General features: G+C 38.4%; 2 protein-coding genes across 2 annotated transcripts in view; both read right to left on the bottom strand.

Moving 5' to 3' along the window:
* Positions 1-27,761, bottom strand: part of LOC126328547 (endonuclease III-like protein 1) — a 250,074-nt gene that overhangs the window by 13,080 nt on the left and 209,233 nt on the right. The gene's annotated exons all lie outside the window — the stretch shown is intronic.
* LOC126328531 (TATA-binding protein-associated factor 172) overlaps positions 1-27,761 on the bottom strand; it is a 274,135-nt gene that overhangs the window by 189,695 nt on the left and 56,679 nt on the right. Inside the window, exons 14-16 of the mRNA XM_049996048.1 lie at positions 22,510-22,683; positions 17,083-17,255; positions 12,597-12,763 (exon numbers count right to left, since the gene is read on the bottom strand). Of these exons, the coding sequence (XP_049852005.1) occupies positions 12,597-12,763; positions 17,083-17,255; positions 22,510-22,683 (514 nt within the window). The remainder of the gene's footprint in view (positions 1-12,596; positions 12,764-17,082; positions 17,256-22,509; positions 22,684-27,761) is intronic.

The following is a 27,761-nucleotide window of genomic DNA, read 5'->3' as shown; positions in this document are numbered from 1 at the left end:
AAAGTAAATGAAATTGATGCTAAATTGAGCGATGAAATTAATACTGTAAAAAATGAGTTACTGGCAAATAGGGAAAGAAATTTAATTGATTTTAATGAGATAAAAGGGGAAATTAAAAATTTGGATGAAAACATAAAAGTTTTAGTAAAAAATGTAGAACAAAAAATCTGACAATCGTTTGGTTAATGCAGTGATTTAGAAAACAAAAAATCTGTCAAAGAACTTAGCAAAAAACTTGAAAGTTTTGACATGGAATTTCAAAGCAAAAATCACAATGTCGACACATGCAATCTTATATCTAATATTCCAGTGAAGCACTTTTCAGTAGATGGACCCTTACATCCTGTTGATTTTATTCAATATTGTAAGGATTGTTTTTTACCTCACTCACCAGATGATATGAAATTTAATTTGTGAAAAAATTCTTGGAAGGGGAAGCTCTGACTTGGGCAAACCAGATTGTAACTGTGGGGATGACCTTTTCAGAATTTGAATCAAAATTTCTGGAAAATTTTTGATGATCTTAAACAAACTAGAATCAAAAGTGAATTTTTGAATGGGAGAAACTATAGAGAATCAGATGGAAGCATGAAACAATTTTGCAAAAGTGAACCTTTGGATGACTTGATCAAAATTGATACCTTAAAAAGCAATGCAGTTGAGTTTAGTTCATTGTCCTGATAGTACTGTTGAGCAGTTTCTCAATTATATTGAAAAGTTGGATAGGGTAACAACAAGAACACACAGTGGTTTTACTCAGGAAGATAGTGGTCAAAATTGGGGTAATGATAACTTTCAAAAAAGGGAACAAAACAATTAGCATGGTGTCAGTCAAAATTCAGGGGGATATAACAATTTTCAAAAGAAGGACCATAATTTTCATCCAAAACAAGAACATTTTCGCAGAAATAATCAGCAAAATAGAGGGCACTTTAGGGATCAAAATCACAGAAATTTTTCTAGAGATCAGTACAACAGAAACTACCAACAATCAGGTAATGTTTGGCATATGAATGGGAACAGAAATGGTGATCAGAGACATTGCCAGAACCACAATTAGCAGTTCAAACAGGAACCCGTTGTAATTCAGGAAATAAAAAACGAGTAGACGCCCCCTTGAAGGTCCGCAAGGTTGAGGCAGAAGGTGAGCATGATAAAAGGACCAATGGATGCGACAATCATAAACCCAAACATGACAGTTCCAAACCTAAGCTATCACATGAGATTATTAGTTGTTACTTATTGAAAAAATTTCAAGGGGAAAATAATGATGATATTGATAAAGATAAAATTTTCAGTACACAAGAACATACAGTAGATAAAAGTAATTGTGATTCATTTAATTTAACAGAGTTTTACACTTGGGCAGAAAAGAACAACACTTTGTCAGATGATGTAATTTGTAGTAGTTCAGAGACGTGTGTGAATGAAAGAGAGAATGCATGCTGTGAGACTGAAAATATTGGTGAAAGGGATCTGGTAACTTTAGAAAAGGGAGATAATATTTTGGGGGATAATTTGAATGTGTATGACCTGAATATGTATAATGATAATGATGTTGATGATAAAGTTGGTAATGATGGTAAAGGTATTGATGATGTTGAGGAAAGGTGTTTCATTAGTTTAAATAGGGAGTTGGGTATACACATGATTGAAAATGGATTAAATAGTGAGAATATTATAGAAATATACACATGGTTGAAAATGGATTAAATAGTGAGAATATTATAGAAATTCCCAGGGATGTTACCAGGATGAATAAGGCTCACAAGCAGGGTGTATGTAAAAGTGTGAATTTGGATGTTGTTGGTAAAGAATCTGACTACACAAATAATAATGACACATGTGTAACTCCTAGACTAAGTGAAACTTTTACAGATACTAATGACACACACACATTTCTTATGAATCTATGGCTGAACAGTGAAACGATATCTTTTGACAAGAACTTCAGAAAGATGCTTATTCATGTATGTGAAACTATGTGTTCTGAGTGGTGGAAAAAGATATGTTATTTTTGAAAAGCTGAAGGATAAGTACTTCAATGGTATACAATGTGATTTGGATGAAAATTCTTGGCTATTTTAGATAATAGACAGTACTAATCACATTTTGTATCTTGTGCAAATTTTATAACTGTGGCACATAATACATGTAATGATATACCATATGATTCTGATAAGTATAGTTTTGGGGAAATTGAAAGTGATTTATTACATGAGGATACAGGTTCTGAGAAAAGTGATCAATTTTGCAGTCCTTATATAAAAGTTCAAATTGGGTCATGGATTGGTAAATGTTTAATTGATACAGGAAGTGAGATCTCAGAAATATCTGAAAGGTTAAGCAAGAAATTGAAAGTGGGGAAAGATTAAGTTGAAATGCCATTTGTTGGGGTAAACATAAAAGGTGCTACTGGAAAGAGCAGTAAATTAGTAAAAAGGCAGGCTTTAGTGACATTTTTAATTGAAGGCAAGTTGTTCACACATGGATGTTTTGTAATTCAGGAATTTAATGAAGATTTTCTTTTGGGTATGAATTGGATAGTAAAAGTAAATACAGCATTTGATTGGGTTGGAAGAAAACTTGATAGAAACTAGTGAAAGAGAATACATTCCGACAAATTTTGTGAGTAATGGAAATTACTAAAAGAAAATAGATTGGAGAATATTGAAATTCATAGATTTGAGACTGATGAAGTTGAATTTGGGAATTTAGTAAATTTGAAAATTTTAGAAACATAAAATTTATCTGGGAAGCAAAAACAACAGTTAGAAAATCTGCTGTGGGAATACAGTGATGTTTTAGTGACATATCTGGCAGGGTAAAGGGTTATCAGTGTGAGCTTCAGGTGAAACCTCATGAACCATTTTTCATAAAACCATACAGTATTGCAATATCAAAAAGACCTGCTGTTGAGAAAGAGCTGAAAAAGATGGATGGATGTAATATAATAGAAAAGAGTATCAGTGCATATAATAATCCTCTAGTAGTAGTTTTGAAAAAAGATGGTGGAGTAAACAAAATTTTCTTCAGACAGACAATCCCGAAAATATTGATGAGTTACTCTATAAATTTACAGATATAAAATATATGTCAAGTTTGGATCTAACTTCGGGTTTTCATCAGGTACCACCTTCGGTTAATTCTAGAAAATATACTACTTTCTTGTACAATGGTAAGAGTTACCAATAGTGTGTTGTGCCATTTGGGTTAAATTCTTCTGTTTCCAAATTTATAAGAGCTTTGGATCATGTACTGGAGCAAGAACTTGCATCTAAACTGATAATTTATGTAGATGACATTTTGGTTATAGGGCAAACTAGGGAGGAACATTTTTCGATTTAGAAGTCAGTTTGTGAAAAACTTAGAAAAGGGGGGATGACATTGAAATTAGAGAAATGTAAGTTTGCAGTTTCTGAATTAAAATTTTTGGGTCATGTTGTCACAGACAAGGGAATTTTGGCAGATCCAGAAAAAATTAAAGCAATTTCAGAAATTCCTATACCTAAGACTAGAAAACAATTAAAGTCGTTCTTTGGGTTATTACCGAAAAAATATAAGTGATCAGAGTCTGAATGCACCATGTTTAAGTCAGTTACTTAAGAAAAATACTGTTTGGGTTTGGGATAAAAGTTGTCAGGAAGAGTTTGATAAAATTAAGCAAGAGTTGAGGAAGCAACACTTATTACACACACCTGATTTTAATTTACCATCTTGTTTGAATACCGATAGCAGTAATTATGGGCTTGGATCAGAGTTATTTCAAGGAAATATAGAGAATGGAGTTAAGATACATTGTACCATAGCATTTGCAAGCAGAATTTTGCTTAAGCATGAGAAAAATTAAACAGTCACAGAGAAGGAACTTTTGGCAATTAACTGGGTTTTTACAAAATTTAGAATTTACCTTATTGGACACAAAATCATAGTATTTTCGGATCACAAAGCTTTGAGTTACTTACAAGAGTGCAAATTATACCACAGTAGATTGACCAGATGGGCAATAGTTCTGCAACAGTTTGACTTTGAAATCAAGCACATAAAAAGTTCTGAGAATGTAGTAGCTGATTCACTTTCAAGGTTACCAATTGGGGGAGAAAAGGAGATTTTTGAAAAAGGGGAGGAAAAGCAATTTAAAGTTAGATACCTGAAAGGAGTGGAAAATGATAAAACAATTAGAACTATGTGTAACAAAATTAGTAAAAATCAAAATTTAGATCAAAGTTGGAAATTAATCAAAGAATGTTTAGGCAAGAAAGGGTATGGGAAACTTGATAAATTTTACAAATTACATTAGGGGATTTTATTTCGGAGAACAGGTGTAGATTCTGATAATTGGAAACTGTGTTAGCCAGAGACAGATGTTGAAAAGCTGATCATTTACATACATGAAAGTTTTAGTCATAGTGGGATATAGAAGTGCATTCAAAAGATACAAGAAAACGTTTATTTTTACAATATTGGAAAGAAGGTAAGAAAAGTCAAAGATGTGGTCGAGAGATGCAAAACATTATTCCGGAAAAACCTTTAGATATTATAGCTGTGGACTTATATGGAATGTTACCAAAGAGTAAATGTGGTCACTGTTACATATTTGTTATGGTAGATGTATTTTCAAAATTAATTAAACTATATCCAATGAAAAAAGCTACTACCCATGAAATTATAATAAAAATTGAAAGAAATTATTTCGCACAGGTGGGTAAACCAAAAGCTATATTATCAGATAACGGTTCACAGTTCACCTCTAAAATATTGAAAAAGGTTATTGAAAGATCAAAATTGAAGCATATACTTATATCTGTTTATTCTCCATCCACTAATCCTGCAGAAAGATATACGAGGGAAATTGGGAGACTTTGTAGAACCTATTGTAGCCATAAACATCCAACCTGGTTTGAGCACATTCGAAATTTTGAAGATATTATGAATAGCCTACAGCATAGTTCCACGGGATTTTCACCATATGAGATAATGTTTAATATCAGACCTCCAAATTTTATATCAGAACTTATTGAATTTCCTAAATGTAGACCTTTAACCACGCAAGAGAGAGAAGATATTGTCAGGGAAACTATGAGGAAACAAGGGGAAAAGAGGAATAAAAGACATAACAGTAGGGTAAAATTAACCACTTTCAAAATTGGGGATCTTGTTCTGGTCAAGTCTCATGACTAATCAAAAATGTTAACTTCAGAAATTAAAAAATTCTTTGATATCTATATTGGGCCTTTTGAAGTCATAGAAAATCCACACCCTAATGCTTATCGTTTGGTGTACCCTAAGTCAAAGAAATTATTTGGTCTCAGGAATGTTGTCTCTTTGAAACTATATTAACAGAAATCATAATTTCAAAATCTACATAACCTATTATCATCTAAAACAAAAGTCCTCCACTGGACTATGCTTGTTAGAACAAAACTACCTGTACAACCAAGTATATATATTTGCATGTATAAATTAATAATTTGAAGTCACATGTTAATTGAAACTGATGAAAAAACACTGTTGTAACAAAGAATGAGAGAAATATTTATTTTTACTTTTTTTACAAAAAAAAATCTCCATAGTGAATTTTTCTAATTTTTGGAAGCTAAGTCTTCCCTGTGGGTGACGGCATGCATGTCCTCTCAAAACCAATTTTAGATAAAGCCTCATGATATATGAGCAATTTATTGTTCTTTATACTGATGTTGTGGGGAGCGAAAGTACTCTTCACCAAGAATGTGACTTGTAGTGATATTGTAGTAGAAAGATAATACTGATGTATCTTTAGCTGTACTAAAAGAAGAAAAGCATAAGCAAAATAATAAAAAATGAAATAGCATAAGAAAAAAAATACAAAATAAAAAAGCCATGAGTAAAAAAAATTCAAAGACAAAAATCAGAAGTAAAAAAATATATATATATAAAAACATTACACTATATATGTCCAGTATCATTTTTATTGTACAATATGTAAGGAAAATGAAATTAACATTAATAAAGAAAATAAAAATTTAATTATGAGAACCAGTTGGTACAGTGTGACCAAAGAAGTGGTTGTAGATATCTTATTCTAGCAAATGAGTTTTATCTTACTATTATTTTCAATTTGTATGCTGTATTTTAGAATATTTCTCATGTATGTTTTATGCCATGTATATTTGTCATGTTAATTTCTTTAATTGAATTTTTTGTGTACGAGATTGATGGGGAAGGATGATTGCAACAACAGCCAGTAATAAGTTACAGATTCAAAGAATCCAAATTTGGAAGAGGTTATCAGACTGCATTATTAATGTACTAATTGTGTAATACAGATCCATTACTGAGTGTGGTCGAGATTTTGTTGTATATGTTCATAACAAAAGAAGCCCTGGGGAGCAGTTATAATGGATCTTGGAGATGTGTTATTTTCTACCGGATTTGACGATACCAAATTGTAAACGTTTTCTTATATTTTTTTTGTCAGAAATTTTTTTTAAATTGTAATTTGCCTTTTTTTGTTAATTTACTTATATTTCTGAGAGTGAAAGCATACTGATTACTATTAGTAAATGTGACAAAGAATATCAAAGAGACTGATTGCAAGTGGAAGCTTGTGTGTTGTGTAAAATGTCTTTGACACTGGAGACGTCTTTGACTGTAATCAGTCGGCAGTCAGCAGTGAACTCGTGGTGTGTGTTGACGGTTGAACAATGTGCAGGTCACCGAAATAATAATTTGGAAGTGAATAAAATGTTACTACTTTTTCTATATAAGCTTTAAGAAGAAACCACATTATTTGAAGCACCAAAAAATGAGGCAAATGCATTGAACCAGGACATTTCTGCAGCCAACAAAACTGGATAGTCGAATCATACTTCCACTAGACAACTGAAGCCAAGACAATTATCGCCTTGTAAACATTTTACGGAAAAGGTACTGTCACGAAATATGCCAAATTTAAGTAAATAAAAATAGTGACCATATTTCAACAGTGGTCTTCAGCCGGGATAGCACATTTCAACCTGACGCCCAAACAGCATTAAAAAGTGCAAGGAGGGTTCCTCTGTTTCGGTTGGCGAGGTGTCATAATATAATGGATTTTGTTGTGACCAGGGGATGTGTCATGAGCCACAGACAATGCAGAATCCAGCTCCCACATGGAGAATGGGCAGTTGTAATCTTTGTCAGAGGCGGACCAGAAATCCAAACTGCTCTATGATACTAGAAAGCTTGATCCTGACTGTCGGTTGCAGTAACTGTGGCAAACTAGGCTACCATCATCTGGGCAATGTCTTCTGGACTGGTTTGGAGAGTTCCGTTTCCCATTACAGTAGCCATGGGGCACCCCCCACGTCTCCTTGAAATTCTCCTGGTTGTCTCCCATACAACAGAACTCTCTGTGGAACGAGTAATGGTGTTCAAGAACTGTTGACATGAACTCTTCTTGCTCTCTCAAATAATCTGGCAACACTTTGCCCTCGCCACACATATGGCTGCAATATTCTACGCAGTTGGCCAACACTTGAACCTATGCAGAGCTGCATGCCTAGTCCTGATTGCAAGGTGACATTTGTCACTCCACCAAGGGACAAGGTGCCTCTCATGTTGTCCCGTGGACTGTGGAATGGATGCTGCAGCAGCGTGATGGATCATTCTGGTAATATGATCTACCCATTCCTCAACGTCAGCACGGTGTTTAAGCTGGGCAAGCTGCCCGTAAAGTGTCCAATCTGCTGATCTGCTGTACGGAGCACCCATCGCAGTCGCTTCCTCTCCACCCACCTGGCAAGTGGACCCAGATGGGGAAGTGATCACTGCCATGCAAGTCAGCGACCACTTCCCATTGAGCCATGTGAGCAAGGGCTGGTTGGTTGGATGATTTAAAGGGGGGGCCAAGGGACCAGGTTGCGATGTCATCGGTCTCTTGTTCCCACTAGAACAATTACTCAAGGGAAAGAAGAAAACAAAGAAGACCTACAGCACAGCAACAGGAGAAAGGAAGAACCAGAAGAGCGACAGGAGGACAACAAACACTACAATGGACAAGAGAGGACAAGAAAGCCACAGAGACGCAAGAAGCAGGAAGAGGAGATTAAAAGCAAGAAAGCAGATTACCACGGCTGGCTGACCATGAGAATAAAAAAAGGAGAATCCAGCCACTCTGCAACACATTAAAACCTCAACCCTAAAAGTCCTAGGGTGGAGGATACAGAGGGAAAAAGGACCTGCGCTAAAACTCAGATCAAATGAAAAAATCCACCCTCACGAATAAAACGTAAAACTAAAGCTGCCGTTGAGGCACTATCGCCAAACACCAAACGTAGGGTGCTGGGAAAGTTAAAAGTCTGCCGCAAATTAGCTAAAAGTTGGCAGTCCAGCAAGGGGTGGATGACTGTCATTTGGGAGCCACAGCAACACTGAGGTGAGTCCCCGCGTCGGAGGAGGTAACAATGTGTGAGCCACGTATGGCCAATGCGGAGCTGACAAAAGACTTCCACACATCCGCTGTCTCCTTAATGACACACAGTTTGTTGTGCATACTGTTATGCCACTCTGCCTCCCAAAGCAAAAAACCATATGGCATAAAACAGAACACAGGTCAGTTTCAGAGATGCCGATCTCCAGGAGTGGTTTCCGTGTAGCATGTTTGGCCAGCCTGTCCGTAAGCTCCTTGCCTGAGATCCTGATGTGTTCTGAGGACCACACAAACACCACTAAACGACAGGACCGTTTCAGGGCATAGATGGGCTCCTGAATGGAAGGATGGTGAGGGTGGCACTGGTCAATAGCTTGTAGGCTCCTCAAGGAGTAAGTACACAGGAGAAATGACTCACCAGGGCATGAGTGGATGTGCTCAAGAGCACGAGATATGGCCGCCAGCTCTGCAGTGAAAACACTGCCGACATCTCGCAAGGAATGCAGTTGAACAGGGCCTCTGTGGACATAGGCGAAGTCAACATTACCATCAGCCATCGAGCTGTCAGTGTAAACAACTTCAGAGCACCGGAACACCGGAGAGCGACGGGGTTAACAGAGTCCTTAGGGCCATGCAAAAGGTCCAGACAAAGCTTCGATGGAGGTGTACATGAATGGACCTCAAGTAGAGGTGGTAAAGAGAAGGACTCCAGTTCGGAGAGAAGGGATCGCACGCAAACTGCAATCGTGAGCCCTGATGTGGGAGATGAACTGGCACAAGTGGGAAAAGGAGACAGTAATTCCGATGCTCAGGAGAACTAAGAATGTGTGCAACATACCTGGCTAGCAGTTGTACATGTCGAATCGGTAATGGAGAGACTCTGGCCTCCTCCAGGACACTGGTCACCGGACTCATTCTAAAAGCTCCCGTCGCTAGGTGAATGCCACAGTGGTGCACTGGGTCATGTAAACGCAATGCCGAGGGTGCCGATGAACCGTAAACTAGACTCCCATAGTCAAGGCCAAGATTGAATGAGGGCTCTGTAGAGCTGCAGCAGTGTCAAGCGATCTGCATCCCAGTTGGTGTTGCTCAGGCAGCCGAGGGCATTGAGGTGCTGCCAGCACTTCCACTTAAGCTGATGAAGGTGAGGCAACCAAGTCGACCAGGTGTCAAAAACTAGTCCTAATAATCAATGTCTCCACTACATAGAGTGGATCGTCATTAAGATAAAGTTATGTTTCCGGATGAATGGTACGATGATGACAGAAGTGGATGACACACCTAACTTTGTGGCTGAAAACTGGAAGCCATTGGGGTAGAGCTCACAACTGTGCCTTGTGAATGGCTCCCTGTAGGTGCCGCTCCGCAACACCAGTACTGGAGGAGTAATACAAAATTCAGAAGTCACCCGCATACAGAGAAGGGGAGACCGACGGCCCTACAGCTGCTGCTAGGCTGTTAATGGCCACTAAAAATAGAGATACACTCAATACAGAGCCCTGTGGAACACTATTCTCCTGAATACGGGTGGAACTATGGAAAGGACCAACTTGGACATGGAAAGTACGGAACAAGAGGAAGTTTCAGACAAAAATCGGGAGTGGGCCCCAGAGATCCCACTCATACAATGTAGCAAGGATACGATGTCGCCAGGTCATGTCATATGCTTTACATAAGTCATAAAAGACAGCAACCAGGTGTTGGCGTCTGCAAAAGGCTATTCGGATGGCAGACTTGAGGGATGTAAGATTATCAGTGGTATAGTGACCCAGGCAGAGGCCACCTAAACATGGAGCCAGTAGGCTAAGTGACTCCGCACCCTTCCACTCTTACACGATTAAAAAGGTGAGCATGTGTTTTTTATGTAAAAATACTGAAGTGAAGAACTATTTGAAAATATGTAAATTTCAAGAAACACATATACTGTTTCCAAATGTTCTGGAAATTAATCTAAAGAGGTTCTTGCATTTCTTAAATGTTATAGGAATGTTTGCAATTTTTTTTATAGATATTTTAGAATTGTAACTCTGATGATTTTGAAATATGATCTACAATGATCTGCAAGAACTGGAAATACTCAATGATATGTTTGAGAACTTTCATTCTCAGAGTATAAACTGCTAAATTAGGTAAATTATATTTGTAATAAGTAAAAAGAAAGTGAATATACACTGAAGAGCCAAAGAAACTAGTACACCTGCCTAATATAGTGTAGGGCCCCCGAATGCACGCAAAAGTGCTGCAACATGTAGTTGCATGGACTCTAATAATGTGTGTAGTAGTGCTGGAGGGAACTGATACCATGAATCCTGCAGGGCAGAGCATAAATCTTTAAGAGCACAAGGGGGTAGAGATCTCTTCTGAACAGTACATTGCAAGGCACTCCAGATATGCCCAATAATGGTCATGTCTGGGGAGTCTGCTGGCCAGTGGAAGCGTTTAAACTCTGAAGGGTGTTCCTGGAGCCAGGGTGTTTCTGGAGCCACTCTGTAGCAATTCTGGACGTGTAGGGGTGTAGCATTGTCCTGCTGTAAATTCCATGGGTATTCACAGTGGACATGAATGGATGCAGGTGATAAGACAGGATGCTTACGTACGTATTACCTGTCAGAGTCGTATCTAGACGTATCAGGGGTCCCATATCACTGCAACTGCATATCCCTCACACCATTACAGATCCTCCACCAGTTTGAACAGTCCCCTGCTGAAATGTAGGGACCATGGATTCATGAGGTCATCTCTATACACGTACACGTCCATCCGCTTGATACAATTGGAAACGAGACTCTTCTGAATAGGCAACATGTTTTCAGTCATCAACAGTCTAATGTTGGTGTTGACGGGCCCAAATGAAGCATAAAGCTTTGTGTTGTGCAGTCATCAAGGGTACATGAATAGGCCTCCAACTCCAAAAGCTGATATTGATGATGTTTCATTGAATGGTTCGCACGCTGACACTTGTTGATGGCCCAGCATTGAAATCTGCGGCAATTTGTGGAAGGGTTGCACTTGTCACGTTGAATGATTCTCTTCAGTCGTCGTTGGTCCTTTTCCATCAACAATAATGTCACAGATTTGACATATTACTGGATTCCTGACATTCGCAGTACATTCGTGAATTGGTCACATGGGAAAATCCCTAATTCATTGCTACCTCGGAGATACTGTGTTCCATCGGTCGTGCGCCAACTATAATGGCACGTTCACTCGCTTAAATCTTGATAACCTGCCATTGTAGCAGCAGTAACTGATCTAACAACTGCACCAGTCATTTGTTGTCTTATAAAGGTGTTGCTGACCTCAGCCTCGTATTCTGCCTGTTTACGTATCTCTGTATTTGAACGTGGGTGCCTATGCCAGCTTTTTTGGTGCTACATTGTATTATCATAAGAACTGAAATAATAAAGATGACTTGCTTCAAAATGGGAACATTGTATATGAATGAGGGTGAATCAAAGTGATAGTAAACATGAAAAAATTCACATAGCTACTCTTTCCACAACTGGTAGAAAAAATAAATATTAATTAATTTATCAACAAATTGTTCTCTATTTAAAAAACAGAATTGTGGGGTTTGGTTAATGACTCCCCGAGTGAGCCTCTAACAACACAAATAGTGAAGAATGTTTAAAGAAAACCTGACTGAGCAAATTTGGTCAAGACAAGTTAGTGGTAATTACATTACATACATAAATGATCTTTCAACAAAAATGACCTTACCAGCATCCCGTAAAATGTAGCTAAGGAGGGCGGTGAAGTCTGTATCACATGTTGTCTCTAATTAAAAAACTGGAGAACATAATGAAGATTTCTTACTGGGAGTTGCTCTTGAAAAGCATCAAAGACCAAATAAGACAAATTTATGAAAAAGTATATTAAGCAAATTCCACTTAAACTGGTATGTCTAATGTTTATATCTTTACATGATGTGCAATATCCTTTTTGAACAACTGTATTAAGCCACACCAATTATAATCCACAAAATGCCTTAAATACTTCCTTCTCTGTTAACCAACACTTCGTAGTATTTACATCTACAACACATTAAAGAAATTATGTGTTTATCATCTCTAGAAATTGTGTATTTATTTATCATCACTAAAATGCTAAACACAAAATTGTTCAAAGAAACACTCATTTCACAGAACTAAATGAAACATGTTTTCCGTGACAAGTATAGGGGAGCAAGAAACTATATAGCACTCACGAGGTACTTAGCAGTGTTTGATCGGAGCTTGTCTGAGAAACAGCTGCTTGTATCGCTCTTCGGCGTTCCTCTAGACTTTCTGCAACCTTTGGCTTAAGCTTGTGGGAAGACAGCAGTTGCTGTGATACTGGTCCACTGAGTTGCTGAATCTGCTCCAAAATCAGTACCTGCACAGTCAGTAACATGTCAAGTAACTTCACCAAATTTTCAATGCATTAACAATATTGATATACTTATGGTTTCTATAATGCATATTATGTTATTTAAACGATCAATAGTATAATTAATTATGGAAGGAATAAAAATAACAGTGTCCCATCAAGTCATTGATAAATGCAGTAACAAGACAGAGTTTGTATGGTGCCTTCTTCAGAGTTAATAGAAACACACACACACACACACACACACACACACACACACACACACACACACACACTCTATATGGCTACAGTACTCCAGTTGACTGTAGCTATGCAGATGTATGTGTGTGTGTATATGTATTCTCCTGCCTCTGAAGGGGGATTCACCTGCAAATTCTCAGTCATGTTTATGCACTTAATGATGACCCAACATGTCAACTATATGGTGAGTTGTTACAACTCACTCCTTCTAGTATATATTTTTCACCAATGTCTTTCCATTACCATAAAAGTATAATGAGGTCAAGAAGTTTAAGAACACACACCCATAATTACAATGATATAAATCTTAAAACATTTTAGCTTGTATAATCATTGTAAATGAATGGAATCCTCTTGAGCTATGAAATTACACAGTTTTATACAACTAGTTTTGAAAGGTAAGTGTTGCCATAAATCAGCATTTACACTGACTCCCAAGGTAACTATTTTCTTTATTTCACTTACTAACGTAGCTTTGATTCTTTTTATGTTTGAAGTTTTCCCTAGGGAGGAGTACACTTGTCAGAGAGCAGTGAGCTATAGCTCAGTGCAACTTAGTACCAAATGAAATGTAACAATATAATGAAAAGGATAGTTTCTACTCACCAATAGCAAAGATGCTGGGTTGCAGAAAGGCACAACAAGAAGACTGTCGAAAAGTTAGGTTTCAGCCAACAAGGACTTTGCCAAAAGTACACAACATACACACACGCACACATTCACGCAAATGCAATTCACACACACAAGACCACACTCTGTCAGCTGGTGCTAGTCTGGATTGTGTCTATGTTGTCTACTTCTGAGAAAGACCTTGTTGGCCAAAAGCTAACTTTCCAACAGTCTTTTTGTTATGTCTTTCTGCGACTTAGCATCTCCGATAACTGGCGAGTAGCAACTATCCTTTTTATTATATTGTTACATTCAATGAGGTAGTTGAGGGCTACTGTACATCCACCTAGGAGGACTACTCAACAATAATTATAGAGAAAACATTTGCCTCATTCTTGTTAGTGTTTACAATTCATTATAATAGTGCAAGTGGTGAGACAAATCCATTTAAGTCCGATTAGTCAGGTTGCACTTTACTGCATAGATTTATTGTAGCCAGTGAACATAATAATTACAGCATCTTTCTTTCTCACATTATTTTTCTAAAGGTCATTTCTACAATTATATGTAATGTTCTTCTAAGCCAGCAGGACTGGAAGCAGAAAGTTAAAATTGGGGAAATTAACCTAAATTAAGACCCTCTAGAATCTGAGGTGTTTTCACTGATTTGAATCCTTTCAATAACTGGAAAATGAAGTCCAACTGGTTCTTATCTGTTTCAAATAGTCCAAAACTGTTGGAAATTGAATCGCTCAACATCTGACAATCATACTAATGGCAAACATTTATGTAAACAATATTTTACTGAATATCAGAACAGAATTTGGTGGTGGTGAATAACTTGGCTTCAGCTGTGTTAGGTTCAGATGTGCATACTACCTATTGATAACACGTGAAAATTTGTGGCAGAAAGGGATTCAAATCTGGATTTCCTGCTTATAGCAAGTGATCGCCTTAGCTGTTAGGCTATCTGTGCAAGCATGCCGGAATGACCTGAATTTCAACATGTCATACAATCTACATCTCAATGCCACAGTCTCCTACATTCATCACTAAATACTTGCAGATATTCTCTGTATTCCCATACAAGTGAGAATGAGACTACAACAAATTGAGACCTGTGACTTTATTGTATTTTCTCCACCTCAGCCTGTAATATTTACTTTACCTACAAGTAAATATTATATGCCAAGGTGGGCAAAAGACAATAAAATCACAAGTCTCAATTTGTCACAATCTCATTCTCACTAGTGCGGGAATACAAAGTACTGTATAACTGCAAGCAGTTAGTGATCAATGTAGGAGACTATGTCATAGGGACATAAATAGGGATATAGACTGTGTAACATATGGAAGTTCGGGTCGGTCCCAAAGGCGTTAAGGTGACTGCTCTTGATAAGTGGGAAATCTAGGTTCGAGTCCCAGTCTGGCACATATTTTCATATTATACACATATAAGTCTGTAATTCTTTTGTGTACAAATTTTCATATGTTACCAACAGGTAGTACAATAATATTATGAAAAGGATAGATTGCTAGTTACTGTAAAGATGGCACATTGAACTGCAGACAGCCATAATGAAAAGACTGTTACATATTAGCTTTCAGCCAAAGCCTTCTTCAGAAAAGAGAAATGCACACACATTCACACTAGCAAGTTCACCTCACGTATACAACAAGCCTCTCAGGTCACTTTGGCCATATGGCAGTGGTTATGTGTGTGTGACGTGCTTGCTTGTGTGAATGTGTGTGCATTTTTCTGCAAGCACACTTCACACACACACGATGGCTACCTCAGTCCATTTTGGGCAGTCAATAGTCATTAGAGTTGTATTTCCTGGGAAATCCTGTATTTTGGCTTTTTTTGTATCATTTTGCATTCATCCTGTATTTTTCTAACTTTTGCATTGGTCGTTAAAACAATTTATTTTATGTGGCACGCCACTGCTTTTCCTATTATCTCTAACCTTATGGTGAACAAGTAAACTGTTCCTAGAACTGTATGGTCACTTCTCCATTGATGCGAAGTGAAGGTAATTTTTAATGTAATTTTTTGAATTTTTTAGATGTAGAGGGAAGTGAAATTCATCTACATTTACCAAATAGATGCACTTTCTTTAATATGAGCAGTTGTCAGAATCATTACAAATTGGGAACCCATTAAAAGGCCGGCCGCGGTGGTCTCGCAGTTCTAGGCGCTCAGTCCAGAACCGCGCTGCTGCTACGGTCGCAGGTTTGAATCCTGCCTCGGGCATGGATGTGTGTGATGTCCTTAGGTTAGTTAGGTTTATGTAGTTCTAAGTTCTAGGGGTCTGATGACCACAGATGTTAAGTCCCATAGTGCTCAGAGCCATTTGAACCATTTGAACCCATTAAAGTTCATGAGAAATATGATGGTCATCCCAAAGCTCTGAAGTTATTTTTAAGTGATTCTGATGATACTGAAAGACAGTTAACCTTGGACATTTATTCAACATTTTTTCCAGATTGGTGCAGTTGTTCTAGAATGTTCCAACTTTTTAGAACAGCCTGATGTTACTATAATGTAAACTTTTGATGCAGCCAAGACTGTGTTTAGTAAAACTGAGCAAAGAATGAGATCTTCTGGTAGTGGAGCAAAAAAAGTTTCAGAAAAGGCCTTGAAGATAATCTTATGGACTTTTAAGTCTAATTGAAAACATATTTAGCCAAGAATTTCAAATATGAAGATCATTTGCCAATGGCAGTACAATCTTGGATGCCTCTTTGTCTATGGTCCAAGCTAAAATTTAAGCATTTTCAAGAAGTAACTGACTCATTTCGGTTAGATGATGTCATTGAAGATTGTCTGTAAGATGAACATTGCAGCACAGAAGATTATTTTGAATCAAGGGTTGTCCACAGACAAGAATACAAGCAGATGGTAGCTTAATGTTTTCTGTACCTTGAGAGCCACACATGTTCAGGTTCTAAATTTGCTAATAGTAGTTGGTTTGTACTAAGAATTATTCCAAGTTCAAATGCTGAGGCAAAAAGTATTTTTTCCCTAATGAACCGTAAATAGACCGAATTACATAACAAATGCACCCCCGAGCTTATAAAAGCAGAACTGCAAGTAGCAGTGAATTTTTATTTTATCTATATAGAATGCTTTACATATGAAAAATCTAATTCAAAATGCATAGCCTTCCTTCCCGATCTCGTCTTTTCCCAGTAAAAAGTTGGCAACCCTAGTAGCGGTCATGTGTATGTGACACATGCCTGCTTGTATGAATGTGTGAGCTTTTCTTTTCTGAAGAACGCTTTGGCCAAAAGCTAGTAAGTAACAGTCTTTCATCAGGCCTCATTGTGTCTGTCTGCAACTCAACATGTTACCTTCACAGCACATAGCAATGTCTCCTTTTTTCCATGACATTGTTGGTATTCCAACATGGAATTTCCATTGTTCAATAGGTAGTACACTTATATCAAACACAACTGAGGACAACTATGCTTACCTTTCCATAGGCATCAGCGTCAATTGGAAGCTTATAGTGCTTCAGCATTGCAATGAAGTCACGTGTTTCTTGTAAAAGTCGTGTAAAGGAAAGTGCAATTTCATCAAAGTATACTACTTCAGATATGCACTGCAGTAAATTCGCTCGAAGTGCCTCTGGACATGGTCTAGAACCTAAAGAGAGAGAAAAAATCCTGAGTGTATGTTATTCATATACCTTTAACACAAAGTTATTAACTTTTACAACCAATGTCATACGATTAATAGGAAGAGAGAATGTTAAAACTCTAAAAATACAATTGTTTGGAATGGTGGACGAGAGAGAGAGAGAGAGAGAGAAATATGGATCTGAATCTGTGGTTATGCAGTAAATTCATGTTGAGGTATCTATGGATTAATTTTTGAACATACTGATGTGTCTCCATGGGTAGTACTACTTCACATTCCATGATGGCCAGTTTGTTTATGGAGTACTTTGAGGAAAAGCTACTGGAATCTGTTTATTTCAAACTCACATTATTTTGGAGATATGGTGATGAGAAGTTTGGAGTGCAGCCCCATGGTAATGATAAATTACTGGGATTTTTAAACAATCTAAATTCTACAAAGGAAAAATTCTGTTTACAATGGAAATCAAAAATGCTTTCCAATTTGGATGTCTTTATTTGTTGCAAAAATGATAGCACCTTGGGACAAGAGTTCATCCAAAGCCTACTGATATGGACTTATATTTACATGCAAATAGGTGCCATCATCCTTCCCAATCAGTGTGTGTCCTCAGAGCAATGGTTCACAGGGCACATACCATTGCTGATGAGAGCACACTGCAGCATAAATTTCTACACTCAAAGGTAGTTTTTGAAGCAGGTGGGCACTCTCTGAAACACATACGTTACAAATGGTCAGATCTCCACCAAGAACAAAGTTAAAGCGTTTATCACCCTCTACTGCAGACAGCTGCACTTTTGGGTTCCATCAATGATGACTTGATACTCTGCAAGGTCAGGGTTTACAAGATCCACTGTGGGTGTGGCCTTTTGTACATAAGGCAGACAACTTGTACAGTCCATGAATGATGCACAGAATGCTATAAGTGCACCCAGCTGTTGCAGTCCAGTAGACTGGCTGTGGTGGAGCTCACTCTACACAGCATGAAAATGCAAAAACTGTAGTGTTGACTTATGTGTTTGAGACTCTGGTGAAAAAAACAGTTGAAAATTATTTTCAAAGAAATTAGTTAACAGAGATAGCAGATTCATCCAGGACCAATTGAAGTATCCAGTACTTTCTTCAACAGACTCACAAAGATGTTGCTACACTGCATCTCATAATGATAAATCTATATCAAAGCATAAATTGACCGTTTAACCACAGATTCATTTATGCATCTTCCTCTGCCAGCAATGTGACGTTTCTGGTGCTTGTGTCTCTATGGTTCCATGCACAATGACTCAGTCTGCAGGTTTAAAATGACAGAGTGCATGTAGTACTTACAACCTATTGGCTCTCTCTGGAAGATGGCTGGAAGGAATGTGGCCAAAATATTAGGAAAAGAAATAAGTTTTATATCACTGCAAGCTAAAACTGAATGAAACCATCTAAAGCTGTACAGGAATTTGAACTGCCATCTCCTCTCTAATGTTTGAGGCCAAGGGGAACAACACACTATGATTGACGTGCCCAGGGAGCCAGCAACAATGGAACTTCATCAAGTTGAATAAACAAAACATATCAGTTTCCTAGAATGATGAGTTGGCATACTTGGTTCAGTCTGACAGTCAATCACTGAAGCACTGGAATGTCCTAGTGGGTAAGCACTCATGTTGTACTGTAATGTCGTAGTGAGTATTCACTGGCAATGCACCGGAATGAGCATATGTGGACGAAAAACATGATGGTTGTGTCCCGAGACGGGATAAGTAGGGGATGAGTCGAGACAAAGTCCTTGAAGTGGTGAGCTGCAGTGGAGTCTAACTATGCACCACTAGGCAGGACTGGCATAGAGCCCGGAGAGTATAATATGCACAACAAAAGAACTCCGACTGAGGAACTGCTAGGCACATCTGTGTTACACTCTGAGTGTGGACAGACTGCAGATCTATCAAATGGTGACCAAAATAACTGTCCAGCAGAAGGATACTGGCAGAGGCACGTTACTCACAGAGGCAAGGTAGTGCAGTGATGTAAATGCTGTTTGTGGTAATGCTGGCTCCACGCAGTACCTGCTGGAGATTCAGTTGTAAACAACTTAGCATATGAGGGCTATGCCGAAAGTTTTTTGCAGCCCGTAAACCGTAAGGCGGAGGACAATGGGGTTGTTTTCATTTGAAAGAGCGATGTTTTTCAACTTTGGGACGTATGCGCGCAGCCCCTGGCTAGTGGTGATACCCCCCCACAGCGCGGTAATAAAGCACAGGCAGTGCTGAGTCAGAGACGGTGCAGGATGGAGCTGTCGCGCCGCAACTTTCATGCCATGATTTTTTACGATTATAAAAAGGGTTTAAGTGCCAAATAATGCCACTGACTCCTGAAAACACTGATGCTGTGAGGAAAATGATCAAAGATGATCCACATCTTACATTTTGCGACACTGAAGGATCATCGTTACTAAGAGATGTGCCCGCTGGGTGCCTCATTCCCTGACAGAAAGCCAAAAGGAGGCGAGAGTGGACTGGTGTTGTTTCATGCTCGAAAAATTTAATTCCAGGGGAGGAACCACCCACAAAAGTTCAACGGAGTCGGAGCTCTGGAAAAAAGATGGTGGCAACTTTTTCACAAAGATCGGGCATCTCTCCTCTGTGACCTTGAACACACGTCGTACAGTCAATGCTGAATGGTATGTGAATGATTGTCTTCCAAAAGTCATCGGTACATGGAAATCACAGCATCCAAAGTCCAAGCATCACGACAATGCATTTGCGCACAGAGCTGCCTGAACGATGGAATTTCTGGAGAAGGAAAAAGTGCGAGTGTTACCTCATCCCCCCCCCATTCACCTGACCAGGCCCCCTGTGACTTCATTCTGTTCCCTAAGACTAAGGAAAAAATTCGAGGGCAGTGATTTTCATCAGATGAAGAGGCCATTGCAGCGTGGACTAAGTGACATCCCAAAAGAAGCTTGGACTGACACATTTTCTAAGTGGTTTCAGAGAATGGAAAACTGTATACATGCTAATGGAGAGTATTTTGAAAAGTTGTAAACTTTTTTTGCAAATAATTTTTTTTCTCCACATATTCTGCTAAAAACTTTCAGCATAGCCCTCGTATTTGTGTTGCTGCAGACCGTTTTCTTATGGGCTTCAGGGGAAGTTTAGTTCTCAGGGCAGGTCTGCAGTAACCCGCTATACGCTACTGTATGATTGGATGCTTTGTCATCACAGAATACAGCAGCGTCAAATAAGAGTCCGGAGTCTTAACCAATGCACCACCTAACTCTATAGCAAATTCAACATCCTTCTTTCCTAACAATATATGGGTAACTATTCTTGTCAATATTACTGTCTATATTTGCAGCATTACAACGGAAAGGACAATTTCTATAACCATGATATTTCCAGATGAGATTTTCACTCTGCAGCAGAGTGTGCACTGATATGAAACTTCCTGGCAGATCAAAACTGTGCTGGACCGAGACTCGAATTCAGGACCTTTGCCTTTCGCGGGCAAGAGCACACTCTGCTGCAGAGTGAAAATCTCATTCTGGAAACACCCCCCAGGCTGTGGCTAAGCCATGTCTCCGCAAAATCCTTTCTTTCAGGAGTGCTAGTCCTGCAAGGTTCGCAGGAGAGCTTCTGTAAAGTTTGGAATGTAGGAGACGAGGTACTGGCGGAAGTAAAGCTGTGAGGACGGGGCGTGAGTTGTGCTTGGGTAGTTCAGTTGGTAGAGCACTTGCCCGCGAAAGGCAAAGGTCACGAGTTCGAGTCTCGGTCCAGCACACCGTTCTGATCTGCCAGGAAGTTTCAAACCATGATATTGTTTATTACAGGAATTTGTACAATCTGAAATGCAACTAAACAGTAGCAGCTAGGGCTAGATTGATATCTGGTTAAAGAACCATCTCCATACAAAGCTACTGCCCCCCCCTCTCTCTCTCTCTCTCTCTCTCTCTCTCTCTCTCTCTCTCTCTCTCTCTCTCGGTGTGTGTGTGTGTGTGTGAGAGAGAGAGAGAGAGAGAGAGAGAGAGAGAGAGAGAGAGAGAGAGAGAGAGAGAGACTCCTACTACAAGGGAGGAGATTATCTAAAAACTTAATGATGATTTTGGTCTTGTTAGTTACTCTCAGCCCTCCAGTCAACACTTCTCCAGTCACAAAAGCAATAATTTCGGCCGAGAAACAAAATTGTCAACAGTGACATACATAGTTTACTACTTCCAATTCAAATACAGAGGGAGCACTCCACAAACTTTGTCCTGTCAAATTCATTTCATTTCATGAGCACACCATTTTTCGTTATTAAAAGTTATTTATTTGACAATTCTGGGTTTTTCTGTATACTCCAGGAGTATTTTCATTAGCAAATACACACGAATAATAAACTTACGCAATGCAGGTAAGAATTAATTAACCTTAATTCTCACACAGACATCCTTTTGTCAGCACAATTTTTGTTGGGAGGAGAAATTATTTAATTATGAGATAATAAAGCAGAAATTTCACTTCATTCAATCATTTATACCATATTACTGTAGAAGTAAAACTTCAAAACATTGACATTTTTGAAGTGCAACGGCTTACTTCATGTTAGAAAAACTGAAGACAAAATTTTTAGCAAGAATTTTTGAACCAACAGTACAGCAAAATGATTAGCACTTTGAACATTTTAGTGTTCAATATGTGTGCAATATGTGAGCATTTTCAGAAAATTAAATATATTCTTGCATCCTAACAAATCTGCTGGTGAAATTTAAGAACATAATTTTCCAAATGTTTTTTTGACTCCACCCAATTTGGAAGGTATTAATTTTGTTCCTTCTCATGAAGAAAAAAGAAAGGAAGATTAGGGTTCAGCACCCTATTGACAACAATGTCACTGGAGACAGAGCACAAACTTGGGTTGTGGAAGGAAACTGGCTCCAAACTTTCGAAGGAACTATCCTAGCAATTGCTTCAAACAATTTAGGGAAACCACAGAAAATTGAAATGAGGATAGCTGAATGGGGATTTCAACTGCTGTCCTGAACACGTGTGCCACCTAGCTCAGTTCTCTTTAACATGTGAACTTCAGCTTGCTGTGCTCCAGGATCTGTAAGGTATCAAGTCATTTCTTGCATCACTAATTTAGACTGTGTTAATAGTGCAGATGCAAAAGTGATGTGTGAATCACTGGTTTATATTTGGTTCCAGAATGCAACTCATGCTTTGTGTGTTTTGAACTCATTTCCATAATTCACTTAAGAGAATAAAATTTAAAATGTTTGCTGTGTACCAACCTGGATCAAGTCTTGCCCATTCTGCAACTACAAGTCCCACAACCATGCGCTGTAAAGCTGATTTCGAGTTAAGATTTGCCAACAACAATTTCACATAGCAGTCAATAGGAGTTTCCATATCTGGAGTGTATACTACTGCAGGATCGTGTTTAATCACAAAACACGACAACAAACCTGTAAATGAGAAATATTAACTTTCAACATTTTTATGCATGATAGCTGCACAATAAACTGACATTATCTTTAAGTGTGTCTTGAATAAAAAAAAAATTCGCATTTCTTTTCATCTCCAATTAATACTTCTTTTAGCATTTTAAACTACTCTTAAGATGCAGACAGTGTGACAAGAACCAAATTTTTGAGGTACTTACACATATACTTGCACTGGAGTTTTGGTTTGAATGGAAACAATAAGTACAATACTGTAACAGCTAAGTTTCAGGATACTTAAACAACTGTGATTAAATGCAGTAAAGGGACAGAGGGATACATCAGAAGTTTGTCAATAAGTAACATTTTATGAAAACACCATGACTGAGGAGAGTGAAACTAGAAGTTCTTCACAAATTTTCGGTATATACTATTCACAACTTTATGAAAGACTTAAGAGATTTTATCTGTGCACATAGGCTGCTAAAGTGTAAGCTGTTTCTCTTCAGTCGCTTAGGTATCTTAATTCCGTTTCTCACTATTTTCTTATGCATGGACGAAGGAATGAATGGAATAAATAATATGACCAATTATATTGATACCTGCACATCACCATTTAACTTCTTGAGTATAAACTCATAGCTACCTATATCCTACCAACAACTTCCAACTGCATGCACTATCAGCTGAAAACAGCACTTTCTGTACAAAGTGGCCTTTGTACAATAAATTCTGCAGTATACACTGTTTGACTCCCATTTCAGCCCAAAGTTCTAATTCACTGCTTGAACATAGACAAAAAATCCTCAGGACCTATATGTACACTTTCCCCACAAACGACCAGCAAAAAAGATCAAAGCATTGTCACTGCTAAATGACACGTCACTCTTCTCAATATTGACCACTATAGTATGTCCTACATGCATGAGTAATATACTGCAACAGAAATCAATAGTAGGGATTGATGGGTAGAGTGACAGCAGCTGGACTTGAATAGACTAAAATTGTATACTGTCTCCACTGCCCACATATTTTTTTTTTTTTTTTTTTTTGTGTCGCCAAAATCTCATACCCAGCTCACAAGACCTAATTCCAGCACATTCACAAACTATTCTTCTTTATTATCATCATCATCATCAGCAGCAGCAGCAGCAGCAGCAGCAGCAGCAGCAGCAGCCACCACCTTTTGGCACACACAACTAGGTAAAAACCTTTTTGTGAGGCTCACCTCAAGAGTGGCTGGATTTGAGGGAAGACTTAAGTTTTCATACAATCTTCTTTTTCTCTGCCAACAACCCAATGCCTCAATGTATTGAATTGATTGATGATATGTGAAACATTAATTCTGTCTATAATTACAAAACGAATAAACAAATTTGCTCAACACTTTGAGGAATGGGTAACTAGAGTGTAACGGGTTCTATTAAACAGAACTTATTCTCTTTATTGCATTTGAGAGATGGGTCTTTTTCCTATGATATACACACATTAGTGAGCATCTTTTTATGCTGAAACGAAAATGTGTTGTTTTCACAACAATAACAACTTTTTTGTCTTCCATTTCCTAAACAGAGATAGAACTTATTGTTACTGAAATACAAGTATTTCAAAATGTTTTTTTACTGAAAATTACTTAGTTACATTTATCTCAGTACAAAAAATTTTGAAGTATTTTGGCAAATGACATCTTATGTCACATTCTTCGCAGAAGGACCTGGTATCTTTTCCTGCTACTTTCCCAAATCTTGTCTTGCTTTGTTCTGCACAAACCTTACACCTCCTCTGAGGTCATTTAAACATTTCTGTAGCCAGAATCAAATGATGACATTTTTTCCCCAAGGAGTCTGTTTACAGATGAAATATAATGTGACCATCTCTCAAAGGCCTGAATAAGCATCTTCTGCAGAATGGACTGACATGAGACATACAGGAAGAGAGTCTATGAGGTTCTTGAAGATACTAACAAGGATGCGGAACCATGCTAAATCCAGAGCCATGGCCAGCTGTGCTAAGTTTGAGGTTGGCACGAACAACCCAATCCAGGTAGTCAGGGAGTTTGTTTCCAGCGGAGTCTGGTAAATTCATCCTGGTGCTCTTCACATCATCCATGTACACTGCGAGTTATGTGACATGTTGTATTGTCCTGCTGGTAGATGCCATTGTGCCAAGGACAGATGCATACTGGTGTTGAGTCACTGCAGCTTTCAGAATTACAATATCACACTGGGAATGCAACAAAAACATTCCCTAGATAATAATGTTCATTTCCTCTAGCCTGGGACCTTTTGACAATTATTGCACGGTGTTTGCTTTCAAATGTTTCATGCTGTACACACTAAGGGTCATCTGTCAGATGAAGCATAAAATGTGATTCACTTGAAAGGGCCACCTGTTGCCATTCAGTGAAGGGCTAGCTGTGGTATTGGTGTGCAAATTCCAACCTTTATTGCTGTTGGACAGCAGTCCACCAGCATGCTGTTGTGGAGGCCCACATGCAGCACCATTCACTGAACGGTCACTGGGACACACTGTTGGTAGCCCCTTGGTTCATTTAGCAGTCAGTTGCTGAACATTTGCACCTCTATTTGTCCTTACCACAGCTGTCTCCACCCCTGTCATCTACACCCCACGGTACACTGCAGTTGCATTGGTGCCAGTTTTGGATAGCGAAATTTTGCCATGCACAGTATACTTTAATCACAGTGGCACATGAAGGAGTTTACAAAGTAAGCTGTTTCGGAAATGCTTCCACCCTTCAGCCAAAAGCCAATGGTCATGCGCTTTTGGATGTCAGATGAATCACTCCGTTTCTGCATTACAATAATGACTACACTGTTTTAAGTGTGCCTGTGACACACTTTATACACCTGCTATTGCTAGTGCTGCCATTTGCAGACTGAGTGGTTATTGCTTGTTGACCCTTAACATAGGTGGTGGTCACAATAATGGCATCTGGACTGTGTAACACCCACTGAACCAGAAACAACTAGGAATAGATTGATAATTTCATAAAAATTCGTTTTGAAAGGGAACAGTGAGATATTAAGGGATAATGAGTACGCACTACATATCAACAGTGATCTAAACAACCACAACTGTTGGCGCTGGAAAATGAGCCATCTTCATGGAAAGCTGCAGCATCAGCACAATTTAGTAGTATTTTGTGTGGGGAAAAGATTGCCAGAAAGCTAAGTGATGTTTTCGCTTTTGAAAATGGGCCTGTCAGAGACAGGATTAAAAAAACTGACATTCACAAAAATTAAATGCAAAGCCTCTGAAGAGAACTATCCAAACACAACAGCTAAAGTGATTTGGATATTTCCAGTGAATGTCAAAGGATGAACTGCCAATATTAATGAAAAATGTATAAGTAAATGGCAAGAGAGGAACTTCAAAAAACATAGGTTCAGAATTTTGATGAGACTAGTTCAGTTTTTAAGAAAAAGCCTAGTCCATTTATATGGTCAGTAGATAGCTCTGGAAACACTGATGCCATTCAAGTTGCCATTGAAATGAGTCCTTGTCATTTGGAATGAAGAATTACCTTACCACTGCTGTTCAGACATTAGAGCATTCAAAGAGTATGCCCTCAGCTTCAGTTTTATCCTTACAAACTTCAGATTGTGTAACAACAAAATCTCAGACTTGTGAATAACTTTTGGCTAATGCCACTGAGTGAGGAAGTTGCAAACTTCTTTCAAAGCCTTTGGATTTTTTGATGAAGCTCTTTGTCACTGAATAGTTACGTAATAAGCAGACCATCTGTTACTGTGCTCACAGAAATCCTGTTCAGCTTCAACAGGGTGATAGGTACTTATTGTCTGAGGATGAATGATGTGCTTCTGTTATTGTTACATCCAAACATTATGTCAACATATCTGAGGCATTTCTTGATGCTTGGTTCCACACATTTCCAAACCTTGGCATTAAGCTACTTCATACAAATGGCAGTGGTAAAACATTGGTTTATTTGTTGAATAATTTCAAGAAATACTAACATTACTTGACCTTCCAGTCAGTGATTTCTTTTTATGTAGCAACCGGAGAGTGTTCTGTGGCATACTGGACCACGAACCTTAGCTAATCTGAAGACACAAACGGAACCCCCAAGGTGGTGACTGCTGCATTATGCAAACCCTTCACTAATGACTTACATTCAGGACGTGTGGAAAAATGGACAGCATCTGAGTGATATAATTTTTAGAAAGTTCAGCATAATGAAAGTTCCAGTCTTGTACAATAAATGATGGAAATTAGATGACTTTTGTGATAATTCTTCATTTTTATCTAATTATTTCAACTTCACTTGTCTTTTGCAACCAAGCAATTCTGCAATTGTGGAACACTGTATATCCAATGGGCATTCAATGAAGTATTACAAAACATTAATTTTGGCCACAGCAACACCTTTTTGGGACTCCATTATAAAAGAATCTGTTGCAACACACATTGTGGAAAACCTAATGAACCATGACAGTGTGGAATCCCGTCATCTCCGAGATTTGTTCTAGACAAAGATGCCAGAATACTCCGGCGACTGCAGCAAGCAGCAATGCCGAAGACAGGTCACTGCCCCCCCAGGTGATATGGTCCTTCAGTCACCATGACTCTCATGCATGTGAGGCAATACTATCAGCACGCTGTATAAGGTGGAGTGGTGAACATATCTTCAGTCTTAGATGGCTCACCTGAAGATGACTGGTACGTGTAAAGTTTAAATATCATGGCGTGAAGTTGACAATGTCCAGCTGCAATCCTGAAATCTCTTCAAACATTTAATTATCCAGGAAAATTTTAAATTTCATATTAAATGTCTTTATGGGGAGGAGATGGCCTCACACGTAAGAAGTTTCAGCAAGCTACATGGTGAGAGAGAAAAACTTAAAAGTTATTTAAATTTTTTATGATACATCGGGACCATGGCATAACACCAAAATTTGCCAGAGTGACACATTTTATTAAGACTGCCACTGTGCAGAAGATGCTGGAGAAGGCCAGTCACACTATTGTTGAGGAGAGAATTTGTTATACGAGATGAAGGTTGGATGCCATTTCAGGAGAAATGTTCCACCTACATCTGAAGATTGCGGCAATTGTTTCTC

This window comes from Schistocerca gregaria, chromosome 2, assembly GCF_023897955.1.
Source record: "Schistocerca gregaria isolate iqSchGreg1 chromosome 2, iqSchGreg1.2, whole genome shotgun sequence".
Classification (NCBI taxonomy): Eukaryota; Metazoa; Arthropoda; class Insecta; order Orthoptera; family Acrididae; genus Schistocerca; species Schistocerca gregaria.
The sequence above is the reverse complement of the archived record's forward strand: the minus strand, read 5'-3'. Positions and strand labels throughout refer to the sequence as shown.